General features: G+C 35.1%; 1 protein-coding gene across 1 annotated transcript in view; it reads left to right on the forward strand.

Moving 5' to 3' along the window:
* The window catches only part of LOC124358130, a 28793-nt gene extending 1744 nt beyond the window's left edge, over positions 1–27049 (forward strand). Inside the window, exons 2-4 of the mRNA XM_046810422.1 lie at positions 12763–14573; positions 16644–17093; positions 26576–27049. Of these exons, the coding sequence (XP_046666378.1) occupies positions 12763–14573; positions 16644–17093; positions 26576–26714 (2400 nt within the window). The 3' untranslated portion in view covers positions 26715–27049. The remainder of the gene's footprint in view (positions 1–12762; positions 14574–16643; positions 17094–26575) is intronic.

Genomic DNA, 27049 nt, shown 5'->3' on the forward strand with positions numbered 1-27049 from the left:
TTAACAATAAAAGCCGACTTCCGTTGAAAAATAACAGTCAGAATCTCCTTGAATTTTAATTTCTCTCACAATACATTTTCTTCGTACAGTTCAGTACAAACATGTAATGCAGGAGAGCAGAACAAATGAATATATAAAGTATCTTCTTTGTCATAGTAATCGATTTGGTGAAATTGATAAAATGTATCCCTAAAATTAAATCCATACAATTTTGAATAATCAAATTATTTGGAAATTAGTCTGATCGCTTTCAGGGTGTGACAGTTAATATTTTATTGAATAACTTTTTAAGCGTAGTTGATAAATTAATTATTTAAGGGAGTTTATAGGTTATTTTAGTCAGCTACTTTAAGTTGCACTTTATACTAACTTTATCATAAATTTTAGTGTCACGTTTATGTGTAACGAATCCCGGCTTCGCTGAGGTTGCATGCAAAATTTCAAAAATAGTTTCTTTCTCGATATGTCCTGCGATCAGATAGACAGACAGATGTCGTTCAGAAAAGAAAGGTTCCCCTCCCCCTGACAGACATAAAAAGTGTCAGCCTACTAAATAGAAGATGAAAATAACTCCCAGCCAAATTCCACAATTGAATATACATAACCATAGACCTCTTTCTTGTAAATATAGAAATTAAATTTTATGCAAAATTTAAAATCCGGAGACGATCGTTATCGATATATTTCACCGACGTGACTTTGATATCTCTCTATTGTTTTCTTTCTGTGTTGAAGTGTTAACTCTTATCACCACAGGTAATGAAGTGAGAGTATTTCACCGTGGTATACACACTGTGCATACTAATATGTCCACGGCAACACCAGGCTGTTAAGGGTTAATATATCAAATATTAAGCAGCCCGCCTGCCCGGCCATTGGTGGTGGTTCGGAAGTCACCTTTAAGCCGTTGGTCCCCAGGTTAAGTGTTAGAGAGGGCTTCTTAGCCCTAACTTCGCCTGGTAAAATAAGACATTCCTTACATTTTTTTAAAATCACATATGATTATATTATATATTCCTAAAATAATATACTCCTATATCAACTTCCCTACACGTACAGTAACAGGATTCCATTGCTGCATTACTTGAGCATACGTCTGTACAACTTCCTTTTAAACTCTGACGAGAAAAAAATAATAAAGCGTTAGATACGGTTATCTAATTTCTGTGACACACTATTCCAGTATTATCTTAATATTTCACAACATTTGTATTGCGATATAAGTATATTGCGTCCAAACACCTTGTTTTGCTTCCAGCTGAACATTGCTTAAATTAAATGTAACAACATGCCTCATTATGATGCAACGAATTTAAAAATATCTCTGGAAATAAACATAGTTATAATAATTTATTACCGATATCAATACTAGAGTTACGAATTTCTCATTTGTTGATCATATGTCAGGTTTTATGGATTATTCTCTTATTTGTATTTTGTAAATATACACTTTATAGTTACAAGCGTTAACTACTTATTTTAACCTACATTATTACTGTTATTATAATTAGCATCATATTATTATTAGGCTACCTTATGTACGTTTTGCCAATAATGCATAGGGGTTCCATTTCAAGAAGAACCGTAAAAAATAAAATAAAAAGTAATCTTGTTATTAATATTAATAAATTTAAATAATACATAACATTTCCAATTTATTTATTTTTCGTGCGAGGCCTTTCGAAACCGAAGGTTTCCTCATCAGGAAACCTTCATAAAGTGGTAACCTTAAATTAAATAACATAAATAATAATGGTATGTATTATTTACATTTATTAATATTTTTAAGTTTTTTTCAATTGCTCCAAGAGTCTTCAATGTTGTTATTGTTAATAGATAATTTAATGCAGAACCGCTCCTTAAATAACTTCAATTGCAAAGTTTAATATAATATGATTTTAAATCAGAAAAAAAATAATACTGCTTTTTCAAACAGTTCTAAAGTAACCGGAGTAACATATTTTACAATATTAGTTTACAGTTTGGCACGCTATATATTCATAATATTAGATTTTATCAAGAAGATGACTTTGAGGGAGATGGGTGTAAAAAGTACATTATGCGCAATGCAAAATGTATTAAATTAATTGTATGAATTAATTTAAGAACTTTGGTGGATAATATTGTCAGAACTGTAAGCTTAGTGAACAATATAAATTTATATGACAAACAGTTTTGATACATGACATCTTCTCTTAATATGTTATTGCAATTAATTTTACTGCTCAATATATTTTATCGGATGGTTGAAATACTTTCAACTTATTTTAAACTGAAACGAGATTCAGTCGCCCTGGTTTCCGCTGCTGGAAAGAGAGCGGCAGCAATTTGAATGTAATAGAACGTCTCGTAAGGTTTTGGAACAGCAATCGCACCTAATTCAGAAAGATTACCGAATATAACTCGAGCGATGAACAGTTGCAACTAAATGAGAAGTGTATGTGGACCGCACGAGGTCTGCGGTTCTTGTGAGCCATCCGCTTGTGAGATGATTTTGGCAACCGTCAATTCGTGCCCCCGTTTCGTGCTAGCCTCCGGCGTCCATTGTGCTCGAATTTCTCTCCAGTATGTATACTGTGCAATTTGGCAAACTGTGTCTGACGTACTGGCATGGCGTGAGACCCTCCCTCTGTCACTAGACTTTGTCTATTTTTAGAGGAATATAGCAGCAACTGGCAATATATCTATTTGTTTTTAACTTAATTACTGCATTTAGAACACAAACAGTAGTAAGAAGAGAGTAGTAAGATGTAAGAAAAGGACGATAACGGATTTTTAGTCACCGATACATCATCAAAAACATGAAGTTTCAAGAAAGTGGTATCAGCCCTCTTCTTCGGATGTAAATTTCTAAAATATAAGGATTTTATTTATTGTATCCTTGACCATAACGCTTGCCATTTGTCTCCTGAAGAAGAGAGGAGAAACCCGTTCTCGAAACGTCCTGCTTCTGCTATCATAAAGATAGCAAATTTCCGTTATCCTATGCATATCTTAAATGACCCATTTTGAATAATAACCTATAAACAAATATAAAACAACAAGTTGTAAAACAACAAGTAACTTGAAGAATACATTGAAAAATCCAAAAGATGATGAAGAAACTATCAGTAAATCAGGAATATATCAAATAAAATGTGATGACTGCAACAAAAAATACATTGGATAGACAAAAAGAAAAATTCATACAAGATGCTCCCACATTAAATTCAACAGAGAGGAAAAGTCGGCCGTCGCTCACCACTGGACACACTGTATCAAAAGAAAACCTAAAACAATTACAACACGTTAACACACGTAGCTATTTAAATGCAGGGAATCCTATTACATAAATCAAGCAAATACAGAAGATTTATTAGATCAAGAAGATAGACCAATACAACATTCAATATTACTTTCACGAATCTTAAAAAAATAACATTCAAAATTTATATAGTATACTTCCAGTAATGATTTTATTTTATTTTACACACTATGCCACACAGGACAAATCATTATTAAAATAAAATATGCCTAATTATTATTAAAAACAAAATTAACTTTTTGTATTTACTTTTGAGATGTGTCTGACAAAGATAGATTTTATACCGAAAAGCCTCACAAAAATAAAAGTTTTAAGTATTGGTTTGTGTTCTAACTGTAGTGATTAAGTTAATAGAAGCCAATACAAGCTCCATCTTCAAGATATTTGTTTATAGTTTATTATTCACAATGAGTCATTTAAGATATGCATAGGGTTGCGGACATTTGTTATCGTTATGATAACAGAAGCAAGACGTTAGAGAACTTGTTTCTCCTCTCTTCTTCAGGAGTCAAATTGTAAGCCTTATGGTTAAGGATGAAATAAAGAAAATCCTTATATTAGAATTTATTTATAACAATCAAATTTTATAATATTTTATAAAATTCAGGTATAAAATCCTTTATGTTACAATTTTATACCTGAAGAAGAGAGCAGGTACCACTTCTTGAAACTTCATATTTCTGTTGATCGGTGAAAAAAATCCGTTATCGTATTTTTTTACAACGACATCAAGTTGGAGAAAACACTTCGCTCGATTTTTAGTCTAAATAGATTATTTTAAGCTAGTATTGTGGATGAATCACTTTCCATACATAGTATTGTTCAGCGAAAAGCCAAGAGTAAAGAACAATTTATGCATTCGTGTTTATGAAGTCATGGGGGTTTTTATGCCTTGGATAATAAATCATGAAGGCACTAATGTTACGTAAGATCCGCGATTACATTATTACAACTAATGCCGGTGGAATCCCGCATCACGAAGAGTCTGAATCTGACATTTGATGTGGGTAGGATCAGATTTCACCAGAGTGATTTGAAGGTGGTGTAACTTTAACTGTGGTGATTACAGGGGAAACCAAATAACTGTTCAAAACATAGTCGAGAACATGTAACACCATCCTCCTCGATAGAATCACACATCATCAATGTTGTTTTTAAAATACGAATGACTAACCATGAATAAAGGTACTAACGGTGTATAAGGCATATTATGGAAAAAATATTTTGAAGTAGTTACAAGGATAAAGACTATTAAAACATACCGTTGTGGTTTCTAAGCAAGAACTGTAAACAATAATCCAAACTTCGACGAAGAAATCAAAATAGAAATACTTTTACCAAACTATTTTACCTCGTTGGTCTTTGTTTTATTAACATTATTTTAATGCAAATTTGGTTAATATTTTGTAAAAAGAAAGCCTACATAACATACTGATTAATTACTATAGTAAGTAAGTGGATTAAACAAGTAATATAACCTTCATATTGCAATGATTATAATATGTTCCCGAACAATGTTGCATACGTCGCGATCTTGTGCGATATCTACCTTAATTTTAACTCCAACCACAACTGGTATAATCATTCTTAAATATAAAAAAAGACCATCGAGGTAAGAAAACTAATAAGAGCAATAATAAATGTGTAACTAATAAAGATAATCGATTTCTTGGACACATTTCCAAAGTCTTACCGATCCGAGTAATTTCAAGATGGTGGAATTTAAAGACTTTTCTTCCACCTATATTTTGGAATCATATAACATGTAACAACACTTTTGAGCTAACAAGTTTTCTGATATCTTGTAATATTAAGTGTATTAAATGTTCACCCATTATGCAGCGTGTGGAAAATGCAACACAATAATGATTTCAAATGTTATAACAAACTCTTTTTGTCATCTAAAAAGCCTTAAGATTTTGCTATTCCTTCATCTTTAGCTTTGAGATGGCGTTCTTTCAAAGGTGTTAAATACAATCCATATTTCAATTCCAAGGCATTATATGAGTAACAAACTTAATGTAGTCCAGCTACTGTCTATATGGCAGTTTACCTATTTTGAGTAATAATACTATCAGTAAATAGGCGTTACTGTGGTTAAAAATGAAACTGGCTATGAAACTTGCACCCATTTTTTAAACTCACGTGTTGATTACAGCTAAAGTTTCGTTGTATTTTCTGTATTTTAAAGGCTAGTATTTTAAATCAATTTAAATAATAATTGTCTCTCTGTTGCTTTTTCCGCTATCAATTTTTTTGCCCTTTATCAATTTGAATGAACGTCCCAACACAATTTTGTTTTTGAAGTATAAACGTATTTTCTAAGTTTCATTAATTATTTGTTATTATTCCCATTTGAATATCATGACTGATATTTGGTAAAAGTATTTATCATAAGTACTACTACTCCACACTGTTCAAATTGAAAGTAATGTCAAGATTTTTCTTTTTGTTTGTGGTGAGAGAGAAACGAATGATTAAAAAACTACTAGAATTAGTGAAGCCATGTTTCATTTCTGCTTTGCTTTACCGGACACTGGCTATTATATGGTATATTTTCGTTGAAGAAACAAACCTGATCTCCAGGTAGAGTGTTAAGAGCGAGAACAAAGAACCTTGTTGCAATCAACACTGACTAGCCAGTTCTCATTGCTCTACCATAAAGCTCTAATAGCCCAAGTAGGTCTAAAACCGTCCATTGTCTTCTAGCTATTACCTGCGGTGGCGAAGAATACGGCTGTGAGGTTTTGTGCCATCGTCATTATTTGTGTTGTTGACAATGAATTTAGACTAGCAGTAATATGTTATTCTCTTGACTTCTGTATCGTCACCATAAATGCTTCATAAGTAATTTTTTCACATTTTAAGCTTTTGAACTATCTCTCCCTAAGGGATCAAATATAGGTCAAGTTTAATTTATTCTTTGAAGAAATGCTAATACCTAAAGCTGTTTTTGTTACCAGTACCAATAATTAACTGGAAATAAGCACTGACGATAAAACAGATGAGCAAAATAGTATTTCTGATTCTGTTCATACGATATCTATACATCTTCATTTGACTCTACTGTAGAAGGTATGCCAGAGATTTCCAGTATTTTTGAACCTCGGCGGAAAGGACCATATAATTCCTTTTATAAACAATTTTAAAATATTGATAAAGTTTTGTGATATCAGAAAATATAAAACTAACCAGTAACCAGTAATGCATAGATCAAGGTATTCTATTACCACGAATCTCAGAGTTCTTTCTTCAAAATTCAGGTCTTTCAACTTTGATAAAAATTTCAGGTATTTTATGATAAGAATCATGCCTAATAGGTTGTCCTATAAATTATTCTCATTATTAAAACGAAGAATGAGCTAAGAGGTATCGCCAATATCCAATTTATAAATACGTGTCATCTGTCTCGATATGAGGTGATCATTTATAGTTCAAGCAAAAAGTGATATGCTCATGTTAAATATTAATAATTGTGGTCATTAAATTTTAGGACTCACGTTTTTGCCATAATTATATCCTGGTAAGATTTTGTCCGTAAAAATGTTTATTGGAGTAGCCTACTCATACCAAAGTGTATACAACTAGGCTAATTGAATTTAAATTAGTGGCAGTTAGTGCCATTCCTTGACCACTAATTACCCAAGGTTAGTTATCTATTTTACTACAGCATGAAAGATGCAAAGCCTGTGAATCTGGAATATTCTAGGAAAAGCATCTGACGAACTATCTCCCTGAAGAAGGCGTATACAGTTTTAGTGGTTAATCGATGGCTTTAGAAGTCTGTCAAGAATGTACTATTTATCTGATGATATTGAAATCCATCTTCATAAGAGAAGCAACGCCTGTGAATCTAGAATATTCTAGGATAGGCATCTGACGAACGATATCCCTGAAGGCGTCAGCACTTTTACTGGTTACATCGATGACTTTAGAAGTCTATCAAGAATGTACGTACTATTTATCTGATGATATTGAAATCCATCTTCATGAGAGAAGCATCGCCTGTGAATCTAGAATATTCTAGGATAGGCATCTAACGAACGATCTCCCTGAAGAAGGCGTCTGCACTTTTACTGGTTACATCGATGGCTTTAGAAGTCTATTAAGAACTATGTATCTGATGATATTGACACCCATCATCATGAAAGAAGCAACGCCTGTGAATCTTGATGAATGATAATATTGAAACACACGAGTTGTCTGTGGAGATTCACCACGAGAGAGGTCACATGTAGAGGACGATGATTGTCTAGAGGTAACGGTGCAAATGGAGACTTGAATGCGCGGTCAGTCTGAAGTCGCGGCCTCCAATGACTGTGTACTTCGCCTTTCATCCGCTAATGAAGTGAGTGACATTTACAGTGGATTCACTAATGTCATAACTCTACCTCAGGGTCCAGTGTTGTCAAATCCGGTAGGAGCTTTAGTGTCGTGATACATTTAATATGGGTTTCGATATTATTTACACAATGTTGAGTAACTTTTGACGTTTGTACTGCCTTTGAACTTAGAACCTCAAGCGCTATGGTGCAATATACAAATATTTGTTACTGTATATAATTAATATGAAATAATACATACTAATTTAGATTCTATTTTTCTAGAATTATTTATATTGGTGTGTATCTTCCAATAATATTTAAAATAAAATAAACACATGAGATACATTCATAAAATTAAAGTAGTTTAAACTACAAGAAACAAGCACATGTTCAGACAAATCCAAGTTTTATCAACGCGATATGTAGCAATTTAATGGGCAAAATCTTTTCTTTCACATTAAACAAGCCTAAAGATTAGTATTATAAGAAAACATTAAAATTGAAAACATGAGATGTTGAAGTGGTTTTTGAAGGTCTTAGAACACATTTTCCAAAATCATAATTTGTATTTTCTTAATTAAATACTAAAATTAATATAAAAAGCCAAGACCTTTTTAGTTTGTTACATATAAAACAATCCATATAGTCAATGGATTTGATAACTTGCAATAATAGTTAATTAATAGACAGTGTTTTTAAATCTTAATTCCATTAACTTCCTCTTGTGTAACTGAAACTCTGATATGGCAATAATAAAGTTGCATAGTTTAGAATATTCTTATGTCCTTTGCGTAATTCCTTGTCCCATTGAGAACATTGAGAATCCCATTGTTCTTGCGGAGTATTCCATATCCTATTGCATGCTTTACAAACAACCACCTTCATTAAATTCTTTGCTGCCTTTGCATCAAGAGCCGATCATCATTTCAAAATTGAGATCTCAAGAAGTAACTATTATTTACGTAATGCCACTAACCGTCCATACAACTATTAACAATCAATTAACTTCACCCACTTAAGAAGTTGCAAGTGCGTTCCTACAACACATGAGTGCACAAATAGACAATAAACAAAGAAGCAGTTTCAAATTCACAATGCACTATCCTACATTTGTTAAAGCCGTTATTAACGTTGTCACGTACGAAGCAATTGCCATCGCGTGGTACAAGCTTCACTAACGAGACGGCACAGCTGCTCTGTTGAACCGATTTCCGCCGCTGTGGTGGTTTTGAGATAATTACGTAATGTAGTATATGTTACACCTAATTGTTAATGGTGCCGACAAATCGGTTTTATCACGTCCGCAAATATCTCTCTTATTTTGTTATGATTTGATTATGTACTGGGCATATCAGCACTGTTTGTAATTTTTCAGATACTGTGATAATCATGACAGATGGTTAATAAAGTTCTTGAATGTAAGATAACATAACTGTAAGTGTTAATAGAATGGCAAACTATAGGTACAAAGTGTTGGAAGTTCGTAGCCTAGATAATAGCTTTTTCTTATGTTTTCCATGGATTTCATTTTGAAAACTATGTATTTTAATTGAAACAAATCATATTGTCATCTTCGGAGCTGAGTTGTATTCTTATATTTGTCTTTACTATTGTGACAGTTGTTTAATGCGAAACAATAAACATGTAGGCATTAAAAAAAATCTATAATATGGCGATACTCGTTGTATGCACATTCATTCGAGATAATGATCCAATATAACCTATTATTATTATCTTTAGCATTAAATGTGTGTTCTTTAAGTCATCTTAATATAGCACGCTTCATACAATCTTTATTTATGATCTAAGGTGCAGTCAAAATGTTTATGTCCTCACAAATGGAAGACTTAAAATTCAATGTAAATTCATTAAGAAATTCTTATAAGAAACTAAGAGTATTCATTAAACCAAGAAAAATACGTATTTCGCACAAAAATCAACTCATCAATAAAATTATGCAGCACCATAGAACAATATTTCTACTATTTCCCCCAAAGTGTACTAGATCAATGTTTTCCTATAAACATTATGACTTGTACTTTACCCATAAAATACTAACAACACTATGTGTTACTCATAACTAGTGATGTGGAATTCCCGGGAATTTAAAACCGAGGAAATATTCCCAGGGAACACTGCCAGCAATATTTCCAAAATTCAAAAATTCCCAGGAAATTGTGATTAATTTGCAAGATAGCCCAAAAACCGGAAATGATAGGTAAAAGCAGTAATTATGTGGTTAAATCAAACTCTAAAACTGAAATATATTTTAAAATGAAATTATAATTAAATCAAAATGGGAGTATTGGCAATTGTTAGCTGAACAATTATAAATTGTAAAGTTAAAAAACTTGAAAAAGCAGCTAATTTATAAAAATAGATAGTTTTTTATATTTTAGACCTAGGATGTTTTTGAACACAAGTGCCAATATAAAATTACATCTTACAAAATGCTTGAGTTTTTAAATAATGGTTTAGGAATCGAAATTTATTTAGTTCTAAAAATTCCCATGATATTGTCTATAAAGGACATTAATGCATGGAATGATAGTTCTTGGATTAAAATATATGAATTCACTTAGTTAAAGTAGTTTTAAGGTTCTTTAACTGTTCAAAATTACAAAGTTTCATAAATTCCCAATTTTTGGGAATCTTTCGGGGCCAAAAAAAAGATTCCCATTTCATAGTTCTCTCCCACTGGCAATATTCCCGGCCCACATAAATACTCATATTGTTTTCAGAAAGACCTGGAAATATTTTTACTTGATTTTAGACGTTAAAAGAAGAAAAATTAAAATAAATAAACAAGGAACTTACAACACAGTCAATTTCACGTGATTTTCTTTTCATTTAACTTCAATATTCACGGCTCAATAAAGGCTTTTAATAAACAGTTATCTTTTTAGAGTGATTATTTGTCATCTAGACCAATAAAAAGTTATCATCCAATTAAATTTGTTGTCATTTTCTGAATTCAGCAGTAGTCTCCTACTGCTTGCATTTTCCGGTTTAACTAACCGGAATCTCATGGCTCATATTCCAAACTTAATCTTCATAATGTTCGTACTACCTGAGTTATTTGTTCTTCCTTCTATGGAATTTGGTTTCTCTTGTGATCTATAACATATTAGAACATACTTTTAGAAAAAACACATATTTAAATGTATATGTACATAATGAGAGCAGTCAGCTCGTTCTCATAGTCATTCTGAGAATGAGAAGAACACGCAGTCACAGTCACGCCGTAGCTGTGAAACGTCTCACGTCACGTGATTGCCTCTCGGGGATCTGAGACACCTTGACATTATTGTCACGTGAGGAAAGGTCAGAAGATCGACATTTCTAGTCGTGCAGGCAGGTATTATTTATGATTAGGGCGCAGGATGTAAGGGAAATAATCGAGGGTATATCCAGGGTAATTCGTGGGTTTATGTTTCGGCCAATTTATCCAACGGAACCATAAATTCGTTGCTAACCTGAAGGCTATCCATTCAAAATCATATTTGTCTTTCATGAAATAATGAATACAACAAATTATTTGTGAGATTTCTTATTTTTCTTACAAATTATTAAAACATATAGTTTGTCAAAAGCTTTACTACCTTATAGAGACTATTTCTTAATTATTTTTCTTCTAAAAACAAGCCTATACAATGGAATACCGAAAAAAAACTCAGAATGTAACCAAAGTATTACCTATAAAATTCATCCGAAATCCGCAGATGAAAGATGTGGATAGACTACCAACCCTTTTCTAACACCCGCATCTCGTGTGGTTATTTTATTCCACATACTGAAATTCATAATTGTATGTGTTCTTCTTACAAGTTCATCATCTCAGAGAGTCGAACTCGAGATTCCCCTAGACGACTGAGATATTTCGTTCAAGCTTATCAACAATTTCACGCTCTGAGACGCCCAAACTTAGTCCTCCACCGTGATGGATGTTTTAAAAAGAGGGTGTAGACACATCATTTGGAAAAAACAGAGCACGTACAGAAAGCAATCAAGCAATTTAAACTTTCCCAACCAAGAACTAATATGTTGTACAGCCAACGAGAAATGGCTCAAAATATTTAGGTACCACGGACATTGAGAAAACCTTTATTTCCGATCAAGATACAAGTGAATATTTCCATTCACATTCTTTGGTAGATTTGGCCTTAGAGTGTACATCGAGATAGGAGATAACATCATTCCTCAGAATAAGTGGACCTAATCACAAGGTGAATTTGGGAACTATAATTGCCTTAATATTCTAAACTTTGTACGACGAAATAAGAGCCAAAACTGTACTCGGTCGGTTTTCATAGTAACTTCTATGGTGACGCTACCTGCGGCCTAGATAAGATGACCTATCCCAATTTCGAATCAGTGAACAAAAGACTATTATCACCAAAATCAAAGAATTGGCTCACTGAGTCTCAATCCGAAAGCAAACATCTCATTTCTTCAACACAACATTCAAAACACGCAAAAAATCTACAGGGTTACCATGTACTTTCAAATCCCGTACGGCACTCCAACTCCTCTAAGGCTTTATTAATGGCAGGATGGCTCGCACTAATCAAGACTTGTAACGACTACAAACAAACAGCCACAATTTAGATTGCTTCCGACAATATAGCACTTAAGACACCTAAATTCTTAGAAAAACCTTCCTTAAATCAACACTTAGTCCAATATGTCCACTTGAGACGGAATATAATAAGATGCCTGACTAGTATTAGCGTGAGTTGAAAATGGGCTACTTAACAGTAATAATTTTAGCAATGACGTCGTCTCAATAAACAAACGATTATTACAAAATCTCCAGTACCAACTAAAATATTGAATAAAATGTAACGGCATATGCTGGAATCACTGAGAGACATATGACCAGCCAATTTTAACACAATTATAAGCAACCTAAATCAATAAAACTTATTACAGCAACAACAACAACAAAAACATGAAATCATCAATTTAATTTGTTTGGATTTGTACGTCCGTATATATGTTATCATATAATCGTTATTTGCCTATACACCGAGTATTAACTAGCTAATAGGTTACAGTAAATAGTATATAGATTTATACAGACATAATGTTAACATATGAGACCTGTGATTAACGATTGGTGAATTGTTGCAGATGGTGTTGCCAGTGCGACTGCTGGTGCCCTTCAGTCTTCTGCTGGTGTGTTGTCTGAGCCAGAAGGTGCAAGTAACCCGGACAGCGCTGCATGTCGCTAGAAGCTTGAACCCAGACGCCATGGAGGAGATGACAGTTAAAACAAGAACCGGAGAAGTCGCAACACTGCTAGTCAAAAAGAGAGACGGTAGGCAAAACCTTCCATTTGTAAAAGAAGAACTCTCAAGTACTAAAAACAACTCGTCTAGTAATTCTACAAAGGATCCATTGAGTGTTCAGGCTGTGCCAAAACCAGTAGTGGTATCGTCGGAGCCTATAAATACCAAAGATGAAAAAGACATTAAGCCAGTAGAATCGGTGCCAAAAGACATAATCAGGAATCCAAAAACAAATGTCCACCAGATTCCGGAACCAGTATTCGTTAGATCCACCCCAGTTTTAGTAAAAGGCCAACAAAATAATCTTTGGCAAAACAGAGCTCGCAGTCTGATGACTATCGATTCAGACGGTATTCCAGTAGTAGAAGGAGTAAGGATGCCTGACGACGAGAGCGATAAAGTGGTTTGGAGAAATGCTCGTGTCATCGATGGAAAACTCACACCTTATGACAAGACCCAGTCAAAACACAATTTTGACGTGAAACCTAACACAGATAAAAAGAAGATCGCGTCAGAATCAAACATTCAATGGATGAAACTGGAACCAGTAAAACCGATACCTCAAAAACAGTCAATAACGACATATAAGAACCCTTGGAACAATGTTCCAGCCCTTCCTCCACCGGCACAAGAAAAGTTTAAGCCATCAGAACTGATCGCAGTGGTTACTACTCCAAGCGCTCAGGAATGGTATGAATTCCACCATCCTCAGCAAGTTGTTCAAATTGTTGAAGAACCTACATCATCCCTTCCAGAAAGTGATAGATATGTTCGAGACAAAATTTTGGATTATATAAAACGAATAAACAGGGACGAAGTGATCCAAAGGCAGTACCCTAACAGGGACGCGAGGAATTTGAAAGAGATGAACTTGCAGCCTCAGATTCAAGCCCGAGTCCTTCATAATCCAGGAGCACCTGTCTATCCAACATCCTTGTTATATTCTCCTCCAAGTCAGCAACCCTCACGAGTATCTTTTGAGGAAGGAGTACGCACACCAGTTTTGCAATATGCCCATCCTGAACTTGGCGTACAGCCTGCTAAAGTGGTCACGGACCCGGAACCGGAAGTCACTGAAAGCACAAAGGTACACGACAGGAGGGAACAAGCTCTTGCTTACTTCGCTCATGATATCCATGCAGATAGGAGCCCTTACGCTTTCGAGCCTGGTCTAGAAGATGAAGCTAGAGTTGAGGATTTTAGCAACAACGGAAAAAGATCACACAGCGAAGTCTCTCAGAGACCAAAGAAGACTCTACCATACTTCTACGGTGACCAGGCTGTGTCAGACACTTACAAGGACAAATACTACGGAAAGTACAGCTACAATCCCAACAGCTACCCAAGCTACAGCCCTTACCAAAGTTCTGTAGATGTGAGGCCTTTTTGGCAGAGGATGAGTGACACCATCAAGGAGCATGTACAGTCGAGCATGGATAAAGTTAGTGACTTAGCTAGGCCAGTAATGGAACCCCTAGTAGAGGCTTCTAATAAAATTTCGAAGAACCTTGGATTGGAGACGTCAGGCTACAGAGAGTTCAACAGTTTGAAGGAGAAGCTAGGTATGGCTGGCTCACCCTCGGTCATTCTTCCGGCTTTGGGATTGGTAGCTGGAGGCGCTGCTTTGGGATTAGGTGCAGTTGCTGTCGGCAGGTAAGACTAATATAATGTAATATTAACTCTATACAGGGTTTTCATTTTAAAACTTAAAATACGTATTAAAGGACTTACAGCCCAAGTATCAAAATTCTGTAAAGGGGAGTGTATAGTACTTGGGGGAACAAAAAATTATTTTCAAACTGGGGTGCTCGCCCCTGCCCCCCCGCCGTACCCGAAGCCAAAATTTGAGATGGCAACTAATGCCTTGTGGCACCTCAAATTGAAGCTCATAAAAATGCTGTACATAGAAAATTTGTAAAAAATCCGAAACCGGCCAAGCAGTTTGATATCAGCAGCCAATAATGTAATTTCTTACACACAATTATTAGTCTACAAACTACCATACTACTGCTAATAAGAACAAAATTGCTCACTGAATACTGTTGTAAATCCTTTTTAAACTTCAAATTGAATGTTCAAATTGATAGCCATTTTTGTTCAAGTAAAAAAATAATCTATTTTCAAATTCTTGCCTAACCTTTCTAAAAGTTTCTCTGGTTAAGCGTCTGCACTCAGCAGTGATCCTGTTTTTCAAGTCTTGGAAACCAGTGGGATGTGTTTAAGTAAAACTACTGATTTCAAGTGACTCCACTAAAAGTTCAAAATAGAAAACTTATATTGTCATAATGATGAACATACGTTGAAGATGAACAGCACTCTACTCTAACAGACCAGGCCGATAACGATATCAGTAGTTCGGAGGAGGAGTGCCACACCACATTTCTATCTCGCTCGTGCTTGGACGATGGATTTGGTCTACTAATTGCCGAACTAGACTCGGAGAGAGTTAGAGAGCATTAGGTAAGGGATGTCGCTCTTGCTACTACTCAGGTGACACATGGAGGACTAGAAAGTGGTTGGATAAGAACATCCTGTTTCTAGTCTTGTAGTTCATTTTTTGAACAAACTAGAATACGATACTGTTGTTCACATCGGATGTTTACAGTTGTTTATATTTATGTTTCTACTCCTTCAATGAGAGCTCTTAAAACAATAATTTTTCAGTTATGTTCTAAACCTGTTCCTTGCGGTAGTCCTTGTGAAATATGACTCCTCGCGACGGACGAGAGAGAGTGTTATATAACCTGATTGATTATCTTTCACCCACACTCGACTCAATGGGCACACGTAATCCAAAGCTTCCGTTCAAGCCTTGGTTGCTCAGGAACGCGTTTTCGTTCACCATGCAAATATACAGTCGTGATGGACTTTCACCGCCGAGGCGACGTGAGTAGCCTCATAATAGATGATTGTCAGCCCTGCAATTTCATCATGGTGCGGTATTGGCTCCGGCTTTGCCATACTTCTCGTGACTTGTTTGTAGGCTAACTAAGGACGGTTGAGTGAAGCAGTTATTCACTTGTACAGTTATTACATCTGTTTTTATTTTACGACTATAAAACATCTATAATTGGAAAACATAAAATTATCGCAATAATAATTTGATGCAGTTCTTCACCTTGATTCAGCTGTACTGGTGACCATCTTTATTTAAACCCTTTACTAAATCAAACCCTTTTAAACTCACATTTCTTGATCATAGACCTCTATTGTGTATCTCATTTTAAAGATGTATCATACAGTTTTATGTCTTTCAATATTATTATTGGCTAAAAGAAGAAAACGTTACTTTTTAACTTTTACATCGTTCAGTATTAAAAAACGTATACGCCCAACAAGAAAATCTCTAAAATGTCTGAATCCATTAATAATATTTTTAAAACGAAATCTCCCTCCCGTAGTCATACGATGGAAAACAAGTTCGTAAAATTGTTTCATAAAAACTCGAAGTTATTCCACTACATCCGGCTTTTAACAATATAGACTGAAATCAAAAAGTAAACTGATATGATGCTTCATATTTTAAACACATATCAACATGCTTTGCAATATTAATCAAAAAGGTCCTTTAATTGCTGGATAGGTTTAAACCGTTATGAAAATGAATGTCAAAATCAAATGTGTTTGCCATTTGTAATTAGCAAATAATATATTCAAATTACTTTAAAGTTGTCTTGTAATGATAACTAAACTCAAATTTAATAACAATCTGAAATTTTTCAGATATTTGGATGTCGATGTGTTGAAGAGAAGCAAGGACTCTGACCTGGCTCTAGACGATGGGTTGTCCGCGGAACACAAGCGAGCCATGGAGTCTATAGCCAGAAGTCTCGTAGACAACCCTTCAGTGCCGGTGATGAGCGAACTCGCAGTCCCTGCAGAAGCCAAGGAAGTCATGGAAGTAGTGAAAGCTGTGGAAGCCGCAGAGGCGGAAGAGGCTAGGAAGAGCGAGCTAACCGCCAGAAGGAGGCGGCGGTCGGTAGATCCGGAAGAAGCGATGGAGACGATGCTGCAAAGTCTGGACGTCCAGAGGACTGGAGAGGGTACCATGCCTTCGCATGCCGTCTGGAGTACGACACCATGCGCAAAAAAGGTCTTCTGCGAAGTGATGTCCTTGCAGAGCGACGACTCAGTTCATCTCACGGAGAAGAAGATGGCAACATACTTGAAGATGTAAGTACATAAACATAAAAGTAGGAAAATCAGAATAGCAATGCCTTCTAGAGACTTAAAACGCATCTCTAAGTGACCTAACTAACTTACATCGGCTCGTAAGTTCCCGTCGAAAAAATATTAATGACAGAGCATCCTCAAAACTATAATCAGCTGTCATTCACTCAAATAATAAGTTGTTGCTGGGAAACTTTTATTACAGTAGGTACCTTCTATGTAAGCTTATTGGTATTAGTGATGCACATACTAATAACTGCTCAATAGCAAAAAACAGTCTTTTTAGTATTGCCCATCTCGTCTAGAATTGACTAAATTTTCTCTTCTCCATGTGGTCCTCGTATGTATTTACCAGTTAACACACATTATAGTATGTGTCTACCCTATTGTCACATACATACTGATACTGTTATTTCTTATCGTATATAAATGTATTAGTTTTATTCCTAAACTCTGCCTAGTTTATAAAATCCTTGCCAAGGGCCTGATCTTAACATAAACCTATGCATAGAGTATAGTATATGCAATTATTGCTCTTCAATCTCATTATGGTAAACAATATTAGAAATGCGCTATTTTATGTTCCTATTAACTTTTAATATCCAACAAAATAAATAACTCTCGATGTTTACTTGGAATTTAATTGAAAAAAATTATAATAATACATAATACAGATCCTGTTACAATTCTAAATGCAGGAATACGAACCGGAACAAATAAACGATTAAAAATAACGTATTCACGTGAGTTAACATCCGGTTTCTGCTAAACGAACTGTATCATAGATCGATTAAGCCGTTCTTTCAGAAAGAGCTGATTAAGTTCGAAAATCGATGGCGTGATCACGATCACGATTGATTGGGATCGTTCATTTCCGCCGCGGCGACCTTGTCCGTCCTTGGCCAGCTTTCTGTCCACTCCACTTTTTGCCAGAGCTGCTTTCTATACATGGCGACAACTAAATGGCTTTTGGACATCCCCCTCCCCCTCCTTAAAAGCACACTTTCTTGGATTCTTTACATTTCGGTCGGTGTTTTTGTCTAAAAATAGAGCAGATCTTAACCATTCACTTTGCAATAGAGACGTTTTCACTGTGTACTACGACTGTACAGTATACCAAACGCCGTAATTGCCTTTTAGTGTAACGACGGGGAAGAGAGTAGTTTGAGGCGTTAAACGGATGTCCGGCGTTTTCCAGTGAGTTAATTTGAATGACTTTCTATGTAGTAAAACTGCAACTGCTCATACCGTGCGGGTAAGAGAAATTCTCCTAAGACAGGGAATGATACTGTAGAAACTGCAAGTTATTTGGGCAAAATATCTGTTTTTTTTTTTTTTAATTACGTTACATTTCTGTTTATAAAACTTACTCTTAGATTATTCCTAAATGTCAAAGTTGACAAGATGAAAACAATTGGATATCCAACAAATTGATCTCTATCATTATATAAATCTATTTTATTATACAAAATATGAAATATATAACTTTTGAGCTTTTCTTCACCTAAAAACTGATACTTTTTGTTTATCTATTATGGGTAAATGCTAAAATTGTCTTAAAACATTACAGACAGTTTTAAAGCTAATTGTTTTAACAAAATAACATAAATTGTATACACAATGTTAAATTTACAAGAATTTTAAATATAATACATAAATTAATAGACCTATCTAGAAGGAATATTTGTTAACAATTGCGTAATAAGAGACTTAAAAGGTAGTCGCAAAACTACAAACAAAACCACTTACTTTAAACTAGACAACTGTCCCTTGATTAATCAATGGGTTTATTGTAAAAGTATCACAATTTAATATTTATTTATTAAATGTCACCCAGTACCAAAATACTTATTTGTGTTATTGTGAGAGAAAATATTTTCTTTATTGAGGAAAGCCACCTTTTAACTAAACGATAAATAATTTTATCGTTTGGGTAAATTTTATTATTTTTATATCCTTTACGGTAAAAATACATACATATTTGCTAAATACTTATATATTTAATGGTCAAATGTTTCTTCATTGAGTGGCTTTCATTTACTTAAGGGGTAAACTATTACTCATAACTGTAAACTTTATTATTTTATAAATCCCTTTTCGGTAAAGATTTGTAAGTATTTTTTCTTCTCTAATTGTTAGCTCTAGGCTAGTAGGCTTCGGGAAATCCCATGGCGCCTCAATATTTTTTATTGTATTGTATCAAGTATTTGTTAAATCTCTTCATACTTACAATTTTCCTAATAACACGTCTCCTAAACTTATATTTAAAATCAATATTGCTAAATAAGTAATAACAGGTTTAGTAACTGTTTATTCACAAACCGATATTTCGATATATTCAGTCGATCTTTGGCCGATCGTTAGCGAAACCTATCTTTTTATACTCGAGGAACTGGAAAATTTAATTTATGTCTGTCTGTCCGCACGATATCTTGAGAACGAACTAACGTTTTAAACTTTTAACGAACTTGCAAATTTGTATGAAGTTTCATTTCTTTATAAGCAATATCAAGACCAATCAAGGTGCATGTCACCTCTTGGAATTTGGCTGAGTCTTTGAGAATACAATTCTCTATTGGTCTTATGGGTAACTATGGTGGTAAAGTGAAAATCGCAGAACAAATCTTTAAACAAACTGAGTAAAATCATAAATGGCATTTACGACGCAATAACAAATCCCACAGATCTATATCGAGAAAGATTTCATCTGTAGTAGGTTTTAAATCTGGTATGAAACTTCATTTTTAGTAGACAAGATTAAGTTGTATAATGATGCATGACCATGTATGGGATTTGGCTTACCGTCATTGAAGACTATCACTCATTAGGCTGAACCAGTTTCTCTTTTTTATGCCGGAGGGTTGTAAAAATGTCTTATCTGTCTGCCAGCAGACCATCTGCAACGAAATGAGCAACGGACTTCCATACAATGTTAGCGAAGCCTGTTATGCGACATTCAACTTCTACCTTGTATCTAAGTTGTAGTACATCGTAACTATAAAATAACCTAGCAGAGGAAGGAAGGTTGACGGCTGTGCCACAGCCAGGCCGGCGCTACATGTGTTGTGAAAGCAGGGAACCTGTCTGCGGTCCGCACTTTCACTACCTTCTGATCTCTCCCAGAGAGCCGCCTAAGCGGTTCCCGATCAAGAGCTGGGATTGTTCCTGGATCTAATGGCAGACGATTGGATACAGCCAGGATGGCGCTACATGTGTTGTGAAAGCAGGAAACCTGTCTGTGGTCCGCACTTTCACTACCTTCTGATCTCTACCAGAGAGTCAGCCTAAGCGGTTCCCGATCAAGAGCTGAGATTGTTCCTGGATCTAATGGCATACGATTGGATACAGCCAGGCCGGCGCTACATGTGTTGTGAAAGCAGGGAAACTGTCTGTGGTCCGCACTTTCACTACCTTCTGATCTCTCCCAGAGAGCCGCCTAAGCGGTTCCCGATCAAGAGCTGGATTTGTTCCTGGATCTAATGGCAGACGATTGGATACAGGCAGGACGGCGCTACATGTGTTGTGAAAGCAGGGAACCTGTCTGTGGTCCGCACTTTCACTACCTTCTGATCTTCCCCAGAGAGCCCGCCTAAGCGGTTCCCGATCAAGAGCTGGGATTGTTCCTGGATCTAATGGCAGACGATTGGATACAGGCAGGACGGCGCTACTTGTGTTGTGAAAGCAGGGAACCTGTCTGTGGTCCGCACTTTCACTACCTTCTGATCTTTCCCAGAGAGCCCGCCTAAGCGGTTCCCGATCAAGAGCTGGGATTGTTCCTGGATCTAATGGCAGACGATTGGATACAGTCACAGACGGCACCATACTATCGTTCAAAGGCATACAACACTCGGAGTGTGATATACATGAACATATGACAATGTATATACGACTGTTGTATACGATATTGCATATACACTCTATACAATGTGGTATATACGAATGTTTATTCCGGTTCTTTCAGATCTGAATTATAAATTAAAAAACATCCAGGCCACCTTTTTGGCTTTTGTGTCAAAAACATTATTTCAAATATTATATTCTGCTGATGCTACTACAGCCACTTGCATTCTCCATAGGTTTGAGACTCTAAAATTGTAAATAAGAAATGTATAAGAATCATCAATTTATTAGTATAAATAATTTATTATTCAATCCGAGAAAAAAGTCAATTAAAATCAAAATCGTTAAATAGTTAGTTTATAATTTGATTTAGTACTGTGGAAACCAATCACAATTATAAAAAGCTGACTACTTCAAATAATTAGAAAGTGGAAAAAGTGCATTAGTCGATTCACATCGACTACAGCTATTTAATAGCCAAATCAAGTTGTAATAGATTTAAGTTGTTATTTGTGTAATAGTACTGTACATTTAGTTATTTATGGATAATTAAGATGCCAACGGACTGATAAAGGTACTCGTCCTTTTACTTTTAATAACTTTAAAAAAGGTACTTTTCACTGTATATATTTTTGTTTTTTGTCAACTGATTGTCACTTATAGGTATGTGAATAAATTTAATTCATTCATAATTACAAACCAACTATGACAATTATGACATAGAGTTACTTATATGGCCCGTAAAGATGACGTCTTAGCTACATAAGATATATCTCATCGATGTGGAATTTATTACGGGGTTTCCCAATTCACAAAGGGATGCTACGTTACGAAAGTAATTTTTTAATCATTTTGAATACATTATTTATTGTATTTAACAGGAACAGAAATTCGTTGGATAAGAACAACCGTAATGCGAATAAATAACCGAATGCTCACTCGGTTACAAGTTAATGTTATTTAAATGTGACGAGTGATAATAATCGTTATAAATAAGCTGATATTAGATTAATTCTCTGTACACCTTGGGTTAGTGGATGTTACAACAAATTAGCTGTTATTAAGTTGGTTAGATTATGTAGAACAACTGTATAAGCATCACGTGTGTTCAACTGTTGAATATAAACACACAAAATACTGTTATTAGATTAAAATTGGAATTTTGGAAACCCTTGGGGCTCTATTATCGCGTGTATTTGAAATCCATAAAAGACATATCCAGAGTGTGACAGCTTTCGATTGATAGTTATATAAAATCGCCATAACAATCAACGAATTCTTATAATAAAATAAATACTTTTCCGACCGTTCCGTGTTGAGGTAAATTCAATTTATTATGTTTCGAGGTAGTTTAAAACATTCCATAATAGTTATACACATTTTTCTTCTATTTAGTTTACTATCTTTTATCTTGAAATGGCTACGAAAATTAGAAATAGATTCGAGCACTATACTGTTTACGCAAGTGGTTTGTTATACAATTATAAACACTGGTATAGCGATATGATACACTGTTTTGTATTTATAAATATCTAAAACAAGTTATTTTTAGCGCGAATTATTGCATGTTGCTGTACAATGCAAAGTTTTATAAGCAAGCACTGTGTGCTGGAAATATCAATTTGATGCGAATTCATGCCGAAATTATGTTTTATATTTTAGACGTACGGTGCTCAAATATAGACTCTAACTTGAGTAAATATAGTAGGTATGCAGTGTTTAAAAAGGAATAGGTGTTGGAAATAAGCTATTTCCATTCACGGTGTTTTCTTAAGTTACTTCAAATTCATGTCTATATGTTTTAATACGATAAATTGCAGTGAGGAGTGAAGTTTATAATCTTAATTTCATCCTTAAATAAAGCCTAGTTTCGTTTCATTTCGTTTTATTCCATTTCTTATCGTTAGCAATAGGGTGTGTAAAATTTAAGTAAACAATTACAATAGACATTTATTTTAAAATTGATAACAATCTTTATTAATTGTCGTTATAATGTAGAATCTAATAAATTAAAACTCTTCACTTATTGCTTGAGTGATTCTTAAACTATAATTATAATATATTTCCAAATTATATACAGGTACACGGAAAATTAAGCATTTTATGTACCATTCTTTTGTGTAAAATTACTCTTTGTTAAGGAAATCACTGTAACACTCTCTAAGTACCTTTGTATTTTTTCACAAGGATGATCTAAAATGGTCTTAACCATTTTGTCATTCCTGACCTTCTCGTGTTGTTTTTCAGATTTTAATAATAACTTGTGCAATAATGAGGTACTCTACTTTCATTCATAAACACTTCCGAGAAACGCAAGACTAGCTAATGAATGGAGGTAATTCAATGAAAGGAAAGGCGTATACGTTTTACGACACATAAAGGGATGTGAGAGCTCATCACCCCTTCACCACTATACGCGGGGTCGGAGGGCACACATGCAGGATCCAATAAAGCGATTTGACGGTGGCACCGGCGCGGGAGAAAGTCTCCATCTTCCGGCATTCCCGCGGCAGGCGTGGTACAGATCGTCCGAGTATCGGGTTATGTCGATCGCTGCCGGCACGGCCCGACTGCTGCTCGGTTTCTTTCAAACATTTGCATATTTTTAGCGAGCGCGCCACCAGGGCACCTACAGCCGTGGTCCACTTACCGTAAACGCACTGCAACGACTTTCCAGCGAATTATTTATTTATATATTCCTCCTGACGACCTTGAAGACTGGAGTAAATCCTGTACCATCACCGGCGCCCCTCACCCGGGCGTGGCTTTTATGATGGTGCTGGTATATGAAGAGCCAAATCGCATTTTATAACCCTCATAAACAACTGGGCAGCGCCATAATTGCGAGGCAGTTGATTGTATTTAGAAAGGTCTTCGAAATGTTTTTAACACATTGCTACGTAAAAGATTGAGATCATAATGTCTTTTGGTTAAATGGAGATAGCATTTTATAAAATAAATATATAGATAAAATAAAATGTAAATTATAATATTTTTAAATGTTACTGCGGTGTTACGCATTTTTGTAATATTATAATGTAACAGTGATATAGGTAACATTAGTGTTACAATTACGCCTGAATTAAAAAAAAAAAAAAAAAAAAAAAAAAAAAAAAAAAACTTACATAAAACAAAGCGTTAGATTTTGAAACTGCGCTCAAAGTTCTAAATTTCGTGACTCTCCTGTTATGAAATCTACAATTCTTTACCGACTTTCAGTCACTTGCTTGTTTTACCGTTATCTAATTGTTATGTACAGTATGTGTCAAACCAAGATAAATGTGATCCGAGAAAACTTTTTTTATATTACGGTACAGAATTATTTCTAACAATTTTGATGCCTTCCATTTCGATATCTACCAAATTTAGCACGGCTGACGATCGACTTCTCTCTTAGGTGAAACTTCTCTGTTGAATTAAAAAAAACCCAGGATTAGGCATATTGGCTCTCGCCTCCTAAACTGATAGAACTGCAAAGGTTAACTCTATGCCTTTATTCCTTACCTCAATCTTCAGTTTGATAATGGACTCCATGTGAAAAGGAATATCCACCTCTGAATATTAACAGTAAAATGTTAAAAGAACCGAAATCAGCGTCCGGTTAAAAGGTTCCGCTTCCAACAGCATCCACAAATTATTTCAAATGGACGGAATTACAGTGAAATGTAGCTTCCGCCCCTAGCTCGCTACCATGCGTCAGCTCGATTTCTAGAGTATTTGAGGTATTAACTACAGCGGTTACCTTTATGCCTTTATTCCTTACCTCAATCTTCAGTTTGATAACGGACTCCATGTGAAAAGGACTCTCCAGCTCTGAAGATTTACAGTATAACATTGAAAGAACCGAAATCAGGTTTTGCTCTAGGTTCAGCTTTCAAATTTCAGCATCCACAAATTATTTCAAATGGATGAAATTACAGTGAAATGTAGCTTCCGCCCCTTGGACGTTACCCCGCACCAGGTCGGCTCCTGGCTGACGGATAGCGCCGGACATGACACCGCTTGTTAAGGCACTCCTCAGGCGCTAATTTATCGCGGCTCAGACACCAGGATCCGGGGAGAGTGGCAGTTTGCGAATCCGCGTCCTTGAACAGGTTCCTGTCCTGGAAACTGCAGTGTCGAACCGGTCACCGTCACCGGACAGGAGAAAGTTGTCGTCACCCTCCCTTTTGTTATCGCAGACCAAAGGGATTTTGTCCTTCAAGTTCCAGTGTCTGGGAAGGATGGGTAGATATCCGTAAAAACATTTGGAAGGATTTCATGCCCGCTTCTGTATCTGAAAGAAGCCTTATTATAAGTGGAAGTGTAGTGATAATAATTTATTTATTGGTGCTGTAATGATTGTTCTTTCAAACCCACTCTTCCGGTTTGTAAAATATACATTTTGTCATAGGTTATAAAAGGTATAAAACAACTTTTCGAGGATTAGAATCTACCCTCTTGGTCAGGTTGGGGTGGTATTAATACATGCAAAAATAACGGACATAAATAAGAAGAAATAACGAACTCAAGCAGCTTTTGGGTGTGTTTGAACCCTTTTCTTTCTCTTCTTTACCTACTTCTTTCTTTTCGTTATTTTTGTATGTATAATTAATATCTCCCCCACCTGACGAAGAGGATAGATTCTAATCTTCGAAACGTTGTGTTATACCTTTTATAACGATGGCAAACATCCGAAATCCTGTTATCCTTTTAACCATTCCATCGTCAATAACAAACTTTAAGTAAAGAATAACTTTTGTATTAAGTATCACAGTCTTATACAGTTGTGTATACAACAAGAATGAAAATAGTAAAAATAATAAGTATTACCCTTGATTATAAGGATTCGTAATCAAGGATATTGCATAATTACGATGGAGAATTATTGAATACAGTTAATTTGGATTTCACTCATTTTCAAATTTAATCGTATTTCTAGTACAGCAAATTAGTCCAACACGACCGATCCTGTATATATATATAAAGTTTCATTTTCCGTAACACAGGACGCTTGCCCATACATTGAATACTGACGCCGACATGTTGATACAGTTCAGTATAGCCTATGTTTGATTGGCTGCTGTGGTAACATTTGAAATTCATGTTTTGGACATATTGTACATGTTCCTTTTTCAATATAGTATGATAAAAGGAGAACGTTTTCTCAAGCAGTCCTTTAAAATTTTAGCATAAACAATACTTTATAGAAGAGTATCATCTTGGGTCATTATTAAACCAAAAATGATAGGGATACAAACTATTTTACCACTGGCAAATAATTAATAAGTAATAAATTTTAGTAACGGCGCAGCTAGGAGTAAGCAAATAAATGTATAGTTTTGCCTTTATTTTGTTGTACTAATATAATTAAGTGAAATGTTCAGCAAAAATTACCTCTTTAAATTATTTTCCGATCACCACAGCCATGAAATTGAAAATACTTCGGAGGAATAATACTGATACAGAATCTATTTTGTGTTAATCATTTTAGTCGAGCATTCTTAATTGATACAAGAAGGGCGAATTTATAATTGTCGTATAACCTTGCTCAATCTTCATGGTATAGTACATACATGTAAATAGTGAACACTACATAGTTACATGATAATCATACAAATCGTTTACGAGGATTTCTATACCTAATTTGGGCCGTGTGTCAACAGGATTCACCCCAGCATGGCAGACACAGTCGGCTACCACCTAGACGACGTGATGAGGGCTGTGAGGACCAAGGACTGTTCGCCCTTCAAGTGCCCTTCAGTGACCTCTCGTCTCCTGGCAGAGTATCCGGGCCCTAGATAAGAGGTGCGGCGAAGGCACCTGCCCTAGGAACGTCCAGTGATGGGACAACTCCTCATTTTGAACTCATCTCATATTACATAGCTATTTTTATAAAAAGTAAATTAGTTTTGTATATAATCTAACATTAGTTTCAATATTATCATATTTTTGCAAAGAACTTATGAAATTATTCAAGAGTGTTTTATGTATGGAATAATACAGTAGTCTAGACCCAATTTGTATCGTCAAAAATGTTTTTCGGGGCCAATAATCCAGTAGCCAAGACCCAACTTGTATTGTTAAAATGTTTAACGGGTCAATAATCCAGAGGTCTAGACCGTCTAGTAGACCCTATT

Source organism: Homalodisca vitripennis, chromosome 3 (genome assembly GCF_021130785.1).
Source record: "Homalodisca vitripennis isolate AUS2020 chromosome 3, UT_GWSS_2.1, whole genome shotgun sequence".
Taxonomy (NCBI): Eukaryota; Metazoa; Arthropoda; class Insecta; order Hemiptera; family Cicadellidae; genus Homalodisca; species Homalodisca vitripennis.